Source organism: Montipora foliosa, chromosome 14 (assembly GCF_036669935.1).
Source record: "Montipora foliosa isolate CH-2021 chromosome 14, ASM3666993v2, whole genome shotgun sequence".
NCBI lineage: Eukaryota > Metazoa > Cnidaria > Anthozoa > Scleractinia > Acroporidae > Montipora > Montipora foliosa.
This window is the reverse complement of record NC_090882.1, coordinates 7,819,311-7,831,810: the sequence shown is the minus strand read 5'-3', so window position 1 is coordinate 7,831,810 and position 12,500 is coordinate 7,819,311. Positions and strand designations below refer to the sequence as shown.

Sequence of the window (12,500 nt, the reverse complement as noted above, 5' to 3'; positions counted from 1 at the left end):
AAAACCTAGCATGCAACACTTACACCCACCTCCTCGATTTTTTCATACGGTACTATTTAAAACTTGACCACTACTAAATTTCAGGTTGTCTTAACCACAGTTAATGCATGGAGATGGTTATGAAACTCAACAAGTTCCTTTGTTTGATGTTTTTGTCCATATTTTTGGCCTTGACCCTGCACAAAACACACCTTTTTCGATACGATAACCAATCAAACCCTTCGATTAAATTATGCGCGAATAATTTGGGAAGCCATGCGAGACCAAAACAAAAGATTGTGCAGGGTCACGGTCAATTCAACATCGATTGCGACAACATTGTCCTCGCTTTTGAAGGTTTTAAGGTTTCATAACCAGTCCCTCGATTAACTATGTCTTAACTATGTCTGCACTGAAAGTTAATCTTTTATATTTTGTTGGTGAATCAGATAAGAGTGTTGATCTATCACTTTGCAGTCTTGCCCCAGGACAGTCACAAATGGATCTATTTTAGATACACTTTGCGTGCGAAAACAAAGAACCCATGTCACGTGACTACATGAGCCTACATGTGCCATTTTTTTTTTCGGAGACATAACTGATTACAATAGACTCATTTGCTACTGTACTGGGAAGCCCACTCGTGCCATAACAACACTCTTATCTATATCTGTTGTTGGACTTATTAATATATAACAAAAAAACCCAGCAAACTGGTAAGATTTATCATATCACAGCAAGCGAAACTGAAAGTCTAAGAGGCCCCATAATTATACTACTTTCAGCCAAGTGAGCTTATGATTGGACACCGCCTTCTTTAACTTTAAATAGAGAGGATGTCTTACAACGCTTGTGGTGTGGGGTGAATACCACATCAAGATAAATGATAGTATTCTAAAGGTGGAGGTTGGTCCTTGAAGATGAAGACTATTTACTCTTTTGAAGTCGTGTGGTGTCCTTGCTTCATCTCATTTAGGAATTAAGGATCCCGAAGAATAACTGTGAGGTCAAAGGCAATATTCTCGCTGTCAATTGGTTGGCTGAAAAGCTGTGCTTGCTGCCAAGCAACATCTCCTTTCCCGCCACTAAGGGTAGCTGTTAATTTCAGAGTCTTAGAACCACTCAGAACTGAAGTTGTTACTGTTTCTTGTGCTGCAACATAAGAATATCGTAGATGATTGGGAAAGTGGTGGCTTGAATACACAACGTCTCACTGAAGCAAGTCAAAAGCTCTTCATCTGTACTTATACACCTTGTTCCAAAATGGCCACTCTTTTTTTCCCTTGCAAATGGCCTTGCTTTCACACAAATTCAAAACAACATTTAACCTTGAACGAGGCCAGAATGGTGGTCATTTTGGAATAAGGTGGCAATAACAAGACCAGAACCAGTAATTTTCATCCACTCAGAGCAAATGTAAACAATCACATGATCCAATTAGCAATACATTATTTTCCTGCAGCTGGTACTATCAAGTGTGTGAAAATTCTGGGTTTGGTTATGTTTCTGATTGGTTAAAAAATGCTGCAAAACATATCAGTCAATCATCACCATAGCCAATCAACTCTCACTGTCTTCATTTATGTAACACCTGCACCCTCCTCCATGCGTAAATTAATGGTACTCTGCTATTTGATTAAGGCAGCACAGGGTACCCACATACCATTGGCAAAATCCAATTGCTCTGCAATGTCGTCACCTCCCTCAAGTGTCCAATCAACTTGCCCAGTTCCTGATGTTATAACCAAGGCTTTTGTAGTAACACTATCAATTACAAGACCACTGGAAGAGAAATCCACCTGCCATGCGACCAGGCCTGTTGGAGAGCATGAGAGCCTTGCTAAGTATGCCTGGGGAAAAAAGGCAAAATATTGAAGATCTATTTTGCAAAAAATGCATCAAACTATAAAAGACACTACTGTTATAGACTAAAAGAAAATTTTTGTCAACACCATAGAAGTGCTCACAACTCAGGCTAGTACTCGTTTGACATGACTTCTGCATTTGGTGAAATAATTGATTTTAAAAGCAAGAAGTCCCACCAGGGATGCAGTTTTGAGAGCTTTTAACTATTTGCCAGGTCTGACGACTTGGCTTGACTGTTTCAAGAATGTTTTACTTCATTAAGACAATGTGGATGACTTCATTTTCAGCAGTGAGACAACAACAATCTACATGTGATGGTCTTACATACATTTCCCTTCTGTAAGGACAGCGTGTCATTTTCTTCTACTCCCTCCTGAAGAATGTAGGCCATCACCTGTGGAGAAATTATATATAATAATTTTAAAGCAGTTTTCCAAAAAAAGTATTCAAATGCACAAGACTACAGATGACCCAAAATTGTACATGTAACCCTGGTTCGGTTCACAAACATACGTTGGACTGGCCAATGGGATTCACAGGTGACTTCGCAATTCAAGTGAGGAAAATCACTTACAAATGACAGAAAAAGAAGGTGTTCAAGAATAGACCTTATGCTACCCCTTGCTTTGAAGGTAAGACTTCTGGCACCCAGTTGTTTAAAAGGTGGATAAGTCATTATCCAGAGTACAGAATATACTTCAGGTCAAGGTTTCCTTACCCACCTTTATTCAGATGTTACTATAGTGTGCATATTCAATTACATGTATCAGCAAACACTGATTGAAATTGTTGCAGAAATTCAGGGGCACTCAACAATAATCTTCGATGAAATAGGTTTTGTGTTGCCAAACAGCTATAGATTTCTTTACTAAAACATCACCTAAAACCAGGGGAAAGTAGTCCATTAAGTTTTCAGAAGGAACATAAATTTTTTGCAATTTTTGACACTTAAAAAGGTCGTCTAGCTGTTTCGGATGAGCAAATGGTTCCCTAGGAAATTCTTTCTGAAATAAACTTTTCGGACACTTCCATTTGCAGCTAAGATACCCAAACAAATCATTCTTCTAGGTGATAAAAGCATCTCTTAATATTTAATAGACAGTCTTTACATAATTATTACGAGGAGCCTAGAAATGTCTCTGAAAGGCTTTTGGCTTAATTTACACATTGGGTACCCTTGCAAATTGACACTATCCAATAGCAACTTACATGTATCCATCAGATAACTTTAAACTATTGGGGCCTGATGTAAACTTGCCAAGCATTACAAACTGTCTACTGTCCAACATATAATTATGAATAAATGAGGCTACAGATTCATATTGAGAGTCCCAAATGGAAAGTTTCTGCATAAGCTTAGATCTTGTGTGAAACAATCAATAAGTTTGTTGTCCTAAAGAAAAACGCTTGAAAGCCTTTAGAATCATTTGCAGACATGATTACAAAGGCAGCACCAGCATAGTTACTGCAAGATAACCGGGCAGAAACAAGAAAAACAAATAGACAATGTGGACTTGTGACAATAAAGAAGGTATAGAGGTCCAGGTAAATGATGTTTGACTGTATAAGGGTGTGTCTTAACACCAAGATTCAAGATTTGATGTGTGAAAGGGCTCCTGCAGGTGCTAATATCTGTTATTAAAAAGTCACGATAATCGAGAAGCCCAGACAAATTATTGAAGTTCCACGGTACAAGTAAATCTTAAAGCACAGCATAGCGAGCACAGGAGTCCACTACAGTGTAGCAAATGATACGTGCTTACTGGTGTCCAGTCATGTTCATAATTCCTATACATTGACTTTACAGCTGCTGCACCAGATGTCCAACCGTCTAGTAACGTCTCTCTGTTTGAGCCTCTGAAATATTTATCTCTTGCACAACAATAGCTCAGTCTAAAACTACAAAAAAATCAACAAAAAAACCTGACAATCAATTCTCGGTCCTTGCGTGGGCCCATTTCCATCAGTAGGGCTAACGCTCATATGCGCATATAACGCTCATGGTTCATATGGGATTGAAATCTAGCACTTCACATTACACTCTATTCAGTTAACTCGGTAGCCAGAGTTTGTCTAATATCATTGATTGTGGAATGTTGACTGAATGTCATCTTTTCTTTTAAGTCTGTCATCCACAAACCATCTGCTGAGATGTCAATGATGATACCCAACAAGGATATATACAAATAGACTACTGGTACTTTGACGATACGGCAGCCATTTTAAATTATATTGTTTCAACAGCTATCATGGGATGCCCAGGGGGGCAAATATGTACTGGTGTTAATTTGTAACCTGAGCATCTGATAATATCCTTTTAAATAGAAATCATAATGGCTGCCGAATCATCGAAGTAGTCCATTAAACGGAAGGTATTTTAGCAACTACAAAGCTGCATTATACAAGTTATAGCTGTTAAAAGCACCTTAACTCTATCATATCCACAGCTTGAACGTATGTTCTTTATCATTTAGTTTTCTCTTCTCTCATAAGTAATAACCTCAAAGGGCCCCTAACCCCAAAATATTTTTTGCACTATAATGAATCTTGTACAAGTTCGAAAAGCATTGCAGCCATTTTTTCCCTTTTTTAGACTTCAAAACTTGCGAAAAACCAAGCATCTTTAGTTCACGACCTTGTCAGAAGGGAAGAGGGTCTATTCCTGATTTGACGCCACAATCTACTTTGCATGCATTTTTACAAAGATTCAATGCAATGTTAATCAGTTTGTGATGTCAAATCAGGAATAGACCCACTCCCATTCTGACTCGGTCATGAACAGGAGATTCTCGGTTTTTTGCAAGTTTTGATGCCTATAAAAAGGCAGGATTTGTTAGAAAAAGGAAAAAAAGGCCGCAATGCGTTTCAAACACATGCAAAGATATTTTGGGGTTAGGGGCACCTTAATAATGTGACAAAGTTACCACACTCTTAATGTATACTGGCACCTACCATTTAATTCTCACTTCTTCTTCTGTTGGTAAGAATGTGTACGGCTCATGCTGAAACAACAATAAAACAACACAGCATGGGAACATCAACAATATTCAGACCACCCATTCATAATGAAATACTAACTAATCCCAGTATAAGGGACAAATAATAAAAACGTACTATTATTGGACCTCCGCTCTTGTTATGAACAATGTTACAGGTAATGTTTCATCTTGCTACAACCATGAATGGGATGCCAGTATATCACAGTATACCAAGTTTCTTTCCTAGAGTAATGGCGGTCTTGCAAACATCACCCAACAAGCAATAACTTGGAGTATTTCTATGATATCCCATTGCGAATACTAGTCAAACACTGCACCATCCTCAGTTTTTTAACAACAACAACTTTATTTATTTATTTATCTTTAAGTACAAGTTGGGGTAGTTTGCCCCGCAAATAGCTGAGAAGCTAGTGGAGGCGGGGCAAGACAAATACATGAGCAACTCAAAAAAGTACCTTAAAGAAACAATTTAAAACTTAAATTAAAACAAGTTAAAACAAGCCTTGCAGATTACAAAATTAAATAAATAACAAGTGTATCTATATACCTACTTTTTGGATAATCATGGGGATTTGAATATAGTCATCCTCCTTTTCTAAAATATCAAATAGCAATTTGCCAAGGACTTGTTTGAAAGTTCTTTTAGGAAGATCCATTATATAGCGTGGTGTCTTATTCCACAGTCTTTCTCCGAGTCGAGAAAGGAATTGTTTTGTATTTCCAATCTAGAACTTTTAACAAAGAATTTTACAGATGTAGACGATCGTGTATTGTATGAGTGAATATTAGACGTTTTCTTAATATCATACATTAAAGTTGATACAGATTCATAATAAAGAAAAGTTATTGGTAGCACGTTTGCTTCGAGAAATAGTACTGGACAGGTACTTCGACCCCTTCGACGGTATGCTATTGAATTATTCCATGACACAGGCGCACCAGCATTACATTACAAGTCAGTAGGGTTATGATAAGTCTGCCCCGTAGCCCAAAACAGCATACATTGACCACTGGCTTGCTTCCCCACCCTCTGGGTGTAATATTTGTTCATCACAGGACACTCAGGATGGAGAAACAAAACAATATTGTTATCAATGTAGTCCTATTCAAACAAAAAATTCAATACCACTGATTCGGGTTTTCCAATCATTCTTCGCCATGCAGCAGTTCCCAACAGTTTTCCTTGATAAACTGGAAAGAATTCAGCCAGTTCTCTTGCTGACCTTTCCCAAAGGGCTTTCTTTCGCTCAAGGGGAAGACTTTGCTGGCGCTGTAAGAAATGGAATTTTAATCAGTTTACTGTAAAGACTCATGTATAAGCCGCACACCCAACTTTACAAGCACTCTTGTAAAAAAAAGTTGGTAGCCCCTGCAAGCCAGTTTTACTCCCTCTGAAAGCAATGGTCTCATGTATAAGCCGCACCTGCGGTTGTTGGTCCAAAACTTAAGCAAAAAGTTGCGGCTTATACATGAATCTTTAGTGTATTTGTCATGAGTTAACCTATTCACTACTCAGGACACCAATTGACGAGTAACATCGTCTGGCGTTGGAGTAAAGCCTGTCAAGACTCACTCCCAGGAGTCAGTCGGTTAATGTAACAACAGTTGTAAGTTGTTAGCAATTCTTAAAATATTTCAAACATTGTAAATTAGGTTACGAATACAGACACATTCTGGTTGTCTACACAGGATACACACTTGAAGCTAGTCCTCAATCAGGCCATCCACAAGATAAGGAAATGTTCAGCTTTATCAAAAGTTCAGGCCATTGAACGGATACATGCATCAGTAATCTTACAAGATGGTATAAAATATCTTGACGTTGCAATAGTATAATAATTATTTATATTACTGAGAGCAAGCTGAACCACTTAATTAAAACTAATAAACTCCATGAGAAATCCAAAAACTCCACTTCTCACACATAACTGGGAGGCAATCCAGGCCTTAACCACACAGCCTGAGCATAACCAAAATCTACCCCTCACCCCCTATCCCTGGAATAGTCATGCCGCACAGGGTCAGGTAGGTACTGTAGTCCCAGGTGACAGACACCAGCAGACTAGTAAGAAGCAAAACATCTGGGTGTGTGTCATTGAAGTTGAAAATTAAGCCCCATATGTACCTGACATTAAATGTAGCAGTGTGAACTGTCAAGAGAGCGGAACTTACCCAGTCATTAAAAGATTGTAATGTTTTTGACAACCATTCTTCACGAACCAATAACCTTCTCTGAGCAACTTCTTTCTGTTTTACAGAATATCTCCATGTAACATCTACTACCTGGAAAAACAGAATTAGAGAAACAACGCCACTCAAACACAATTTGTGTTCTCACACATACACACACGGGTTGCGAATATAATGTGTGAAAATTATGATACAAAAATGTAACTTTTGACTTCTATACCTAAGAGATATCTTATTCTTTTATCAATATTTCCAAAGAGGTTTCATTCGATTGACCCTGTTCCGGAATAATAGTGTGTGAAGTGATAATTTAAAATGGAATGTATAGTGTTTTGAAGCAACAAGGATAATAAAAATATGTTTAAAATAGCATTGTAGCAGGTGTTTGACAATTTTACTGTGAATCTCAATAAAAGCAAAGGATTTCTCACTTCTATTTCCATGTATTCCTATTCTGGAATACAGTCTATTGAATGCAGCCTAAAGCTGCTTACAAAACTCGCTGTACATCTTTAATAGTAGAACTTTTCACACGATAATGTTTAAAGCTGATTAACTTGTGGGGTCGTGCACAAATGAAATCAATTAATACATAACAAATCATATTGGTTTTTGAGGAGAGGGAAAACCGGAGTAACCGGACAAAACCTCTCGGAGCAGAGAAGAGAACCTTTAAACTCAACCCACAATAAGACACTGCATCTGGGAATTGAATCCGGGCCACATTGGTGGGAGATGAGTGCTCTCACCACTGCGCCACCCCTGCTTTTTTGAACCTTTTCCCTCCTGAGAGTGACAACTATAGATTTTACTCTTTCTAATGCCAGGCGATTTTACTCATCACTGGAGACCAGGGCCCGGTTGTTCAAAAGCCGATTAACACTAACCCCAGATTAAAAATTAACCAAGGAGGCCTACCGGTATTTTTCAATTAGGAGTTTATAATCAGGTGACAAATCATATACAATTCAGAGAATACAAAATTACCTTTATGCAAGAAAGCAGGTCACTATGTAAAACTGTACCTGTTCTTTAGAGAATGCAATGATGTAAGTCAACTTCTTTCCCCACCAACGCTCATACAACTCATTTTCATCACATTTGCCTCCATCACAGTGAATCCATCTCTGTTGTGACTCTGAGTAAACTTCAACCCACACATGGTCAGTCCAGTCTGTAACATGACGCACTTCAAATCCCATGGCTCTAAGAACCAGCGCTTTGCAGTTTGCAATTTCACCACATCTGCCACAACGGGTCTCTTGATAAAAATACAAAGGACAGAAGACTGTTAATATTTCCCTATTTTCCTGGGCCCAGTTGTTTAAAAGCCAATTAACGCTAATCCCAGATTAAAAATTAACCAAGGAGTTTATTTCTCTACTCACAAATGCTCTTCGATGCTGATATTCAGCAAAAGTTTACATTAGAAAAAGTCAATCTTGAAAAACAAAAATAAGCAAAATAAGCTTTCACCAAAAAGTTGAAAACATGAAACAAACATTTACACTAATCCTGGATTAACTTAATCGGCTTTCGAACAACCGGGTCCTATTTGCCGGTTGAAATGGCAAGTTTGACCTGCCACCACATTCGTTAGCAAAAGCAAGTGTGATCTAGGGAGGGAGGGGGGGGGGGGGGAGACAAATCTTCTGAGTGGGTGCTATAGAGAATGACACTGTTTGATAGTGTGTTATGTGGAAATGGTGGTGGGAAAAGTACCAGGGTACGAAAAGATTCTCCCAAAATGTGCAACTACTTTCAAATGCCGCGTTGATGACAAAACAGGAATCGGACAAACCTCACTGTTTCATTTAATAAATAGGCGTTGCAGATTTATTTTGATTAGACGATTCATGATTGACACTTATTCCGTACATTGACCTAAAATTGTTAGCTTACAGTACCGCTCAAAAGTAAGTTACCACCTCGCGTCGCGTTTCCTGCGCGACGCGATTCCTGTTGCGCGCGGAGCGATTCGCGTAGCGCGAGAATAATCGATGCGTAAATTTCTGGCATATATTAGGAACTAATGTGTTACGCGAAATCAATCAATTTCGCGTATAAATTATCTCTGCAGTTGCGTAAGTATAAGCGAAGGCGATTTTTGATTTGTTAAATTGTAAGGGAATTGTCTAAATTGCAAACTGCGAATTTGCGAATTGGAGGCGACGTTTAAGCTACAGTAAACATGCATCTGGTTTACAAGCGGAAATTCCGATGAAAAATAAATTCTTCACATGCGAACAAGCGATGATTTTGTTGAAACATCGACCATTTGGTGGAAAAAATTCGGCGATCTTCTGCGTGGAGTTGACTTCAAATCGATCCATGCAAGTTTCTTTTCCACACCTTAAATCGATCGTCGATCATGTGTGGGTCTGATTTTCTTCATTTGTTTGGAAATTAGCGATAGACTGTCACAATATCAATAAAAAAAATCCACGTCGAAATTGCCGTAAGGAGACGACGTTTAAGCGTCAACAAAAACATGCGTCTAGTTTACAAACGAAAATTCCGATGGAAAATATAAATTCTTCATACAGGGTGTTTCTAAAACTCATACACGAATAAGCGAGGGTTTCGACAAAACACTGACCCCCGGTCAACTGACCCCCTATAAAATCAATGGGAAAATGAATACTGCTTACTTAAGCCTCAACAACCCTTTTTAAACAGCATTGTTCAACAGTATTTAAGCACCCATTTTAAAAGGTTAGCTTACATGAAGTAATCGGCCATCACAACAATAATCGAAAACTAACCTTTTTAAAATGGGTGCTTAGACTTAAATACTGTTGAACAATGCCGTTTAAAAAGGGTTGTTGAGGCTTAAGTATAAGCAGTATTCATTTTCCCATTGATTTTATAGTGGGTCAGTAGGGGGGTCAGTAAGGGGGTCAGTTGACCGGGGGTCAGTGTTTTGTCAAACCCAATAAGCGACGATTTCGTTGAAACATCGTCCACTTGGTGGAAAAATCCTCACAAAAACAATGTCCATTGTGCGTTGCTAAAATTTCTTGCCACCTTCAAACCTTTTGAAGTGTGAAATTTGAAACATACATTCTTTAAATATCCGCAAACATTGAAAACGAAACTTCATGCGCAATGAAAGGATGAATTTGTTCTCGACGCTCACACACGAACATTAACAGAAACAAATAATAATTACACAGAATAAAACTACAATTAACTTTATTCCAAAACATCCTTTCTACAATTAACAACTATATGATGATTATTTATAGCTACAGTCAGCAGTGCTGTTAGCGTCCACAATCTTAAGTTCGCACTCGATAAGGCAGTAATTATCTGAAGCGTTTCATTCTTTGACCATCGGGTTAAAATTTGCGTTTAAAATTTTCAGAACGAGTCTCCAAAAGGAAACACAAACCAAGGATTATTATTCTTATCTTAAAACGCGTAAATAATACGAGAACTTACTTTCCTTACAAAAGCCCTTACAAAAGCGCTTGATTCATGGTTTGCCGATCGGCGAACGAAGCTTTGTAAACAATGAAATGTGCTCGGAAATTGCCACATTTTTACATAAGAAGATACTGCAATTTATCATAGGCATATTTTCTTCAAAAATCGGCCTTTCACAAACACCTTCCACGGTTAAAATTTGAAACAAAAGGACAATTAAAATCGCGCGCGAGCGTCAAGCCACTGCACTTACAGATTTCTTACCATCGCGCGCGATGCGATTCGCGTAGCGCGCGACGCGATTCCTGTAGGGTGCCCGAGGGTGGTAACTTACTTTTGAGCGGTACTGTAGTTTTGAACCAGTTGTCCAGAAGAATCGAAAGTAGAGAGAAGTTGGTTTCATAGTCTATTTAAAAATCCGCTTACCTGAACCTGCTAACCTGTAGAGTGAGACCGTTTTAACGACCCGACACAGAAGTACGTTTCCAATCACGTTTTCTGAATTTGCTAAGAGATTTAAGATTTTATTTGAGTTGTCCTGATTTCGAATTATATATGTATTTCTTTTAGATCGAATTATTATTAACGACTTGATAAATATTATACGGTTTGTGGTGATCGTCTGAGCTGATCAGTTCCGAGTAAGGAAACACTCACTAATCAGGTTGATTACTGCTAATTTCTAATGATTAGTCCAATTGTACCTTATTTATAAGACCAATATTGCATTGACCACTTCTCTCTTTTGTCAAATAATGTATTATAATCTCATTTCTTCATTCTTAAATTATGTGAAATATTACAGTTGCCCTCTGAATTTCCTTAAATTGTTTTCAAGTCATATACTTATTCTTAAGTTTGCAATAGAATGACGAAATATTATTGAACATAAACGTAAGTGGCATCTACATGTACAGTATGTTGTATTTGATCAGTTGGTACATACAAGACTGGAGTAAAAACATGCACACAACAAAATATCCTTCATCTTACCAAGCAGTTTTTCGGGATGATTAAACCTAGGGAATCTCTCGTCTTTTCCACAGTTTGGACATTTAAATGCTTCAACTCTGCCTACTTCCCATCTCCTTTCTTCCTCTGTTGGTTGTGTGGACCCATTTGATTCAGTTTTTGTGCCACAATTTGAGCACACTGGTTTGTCCATCCAGTGAAAAAATGACCCTGAAGGCAAAGAACATTAAATTTTGCACATAAAAATCAAAGGAAAATTTTATACTCCCAAGCCTACAGCAGTAAGCCGACAACAACCATTCCAGAACTTCTTCTGACATCACACAATATTTTTAAGTTCTTTGTTGAACATGGTTTAACTTTAATTTTAATGACCAATATTGCTACCAGCAAGCGAATCCAGTACACAAATACTCTTGTACTATCATGGCAACACCATAAATTTAACCAAACATGCACACAAACAATTAATATACACCAGCAAGATAAAAACGTTCTTTATTACGTAAAAGCCTGAGTATAAGCCACAACTGTGATATAAGGTACTGTACACCCCAGACTTTGATGTTCAAATTTAAAGAAAAAACAAATTATTGTGGGAAAGCTTGAAAAAACAAACGGCACCTAAACAGAAAACAGACAAGTTTGTTGTGTGAGCTTTAACTATGAAGTTTTCACAACCTTTTCCCTGAATTATTACAGAGATGGAAATGCCTTGTTTTCTTCCCAAAGAAACCATACATGTATTTAAAATTACCTATAATTGTTAATCGTTGGTTTGATTTTGAATGATACAGTGTACATTGTATTCTGGTTAAGGGTTCAATCATCATCATCATGATCTGGTCGAGCAAGCTCAGGGTTCAAAATGCTTTTAAATCAAGGGAAATAAAAAACTAATGTATGCTAAAGTTTTGTTTACAAGAACATTATTATTATTTTTAGATGCAGCAAATTCATTTTTTTGACACCTACAGCTCACGAAGCCGAGGATAGAGAAGGATTGAAACTGAACAACGTTGGCTTGTAAAGAATGTCATTTCTAGTGAGTCAAGGAGCACATTT

The 12,500-nt window shown here is 37.8% G+C and overlaps 1 protein-coding gene across 1 annotated transcript in view; it reads right to left on the bottom strand.

Moving 5' to 3' along the window:
• Positions 1 to 620: 620 nt before the first annotated feature.
• LOC137985506 (peptide-N(4)-(N-acetyl-beta-glucosaminyl)asparagine amidase-like) overlaps positions 621 to 12,500 on the bottom strand; it is a 16,524-nt gene continuing 4,644 nt past the window's right edge. The window contains exons 3-11 of the mRNA XM_068833129.1: positions 11,457 to 11,645; positions 8,060 to 8,295; positions 7,017 to 7,127; positions 5,971 to 6,114; positions 4,798 to 4,847; positions 3,609 to 3,744; positions 2,174 to 2,239; positions 1,643 to 1,829; positions 621 to 1,131 (exon numbers count right to left, since the gene is read on the bottom strand). Of these exons, the coding sequence (XP_068689230.1) occupies positions 959 to 1,131; positions 1,643 to 1,829; positions 2,174 to 2,239; positions 3,609 to 3,744; positions 4,798 to 4,847; positions 5,971 to 6,114; positions 7,017 to 7,127; positions 8,060 to 8,295; positions 11,457 to 11,645 (1,292 nt within the window). The 3' untranslated portion in view covers positions 621 to 958. The remainder of the gene's footprint in view (positions 1,132 to 1,642; positions 1,830 to 2,173; positions 2,240 to 3,608; positions 3,745 to 4,797; positions 4,848 to 5,970; positions 6,115 to 7,016; positions 7,128 to 8,059; positions 8,296 to 11,456; positions 11,646 to 12,500) is intronic.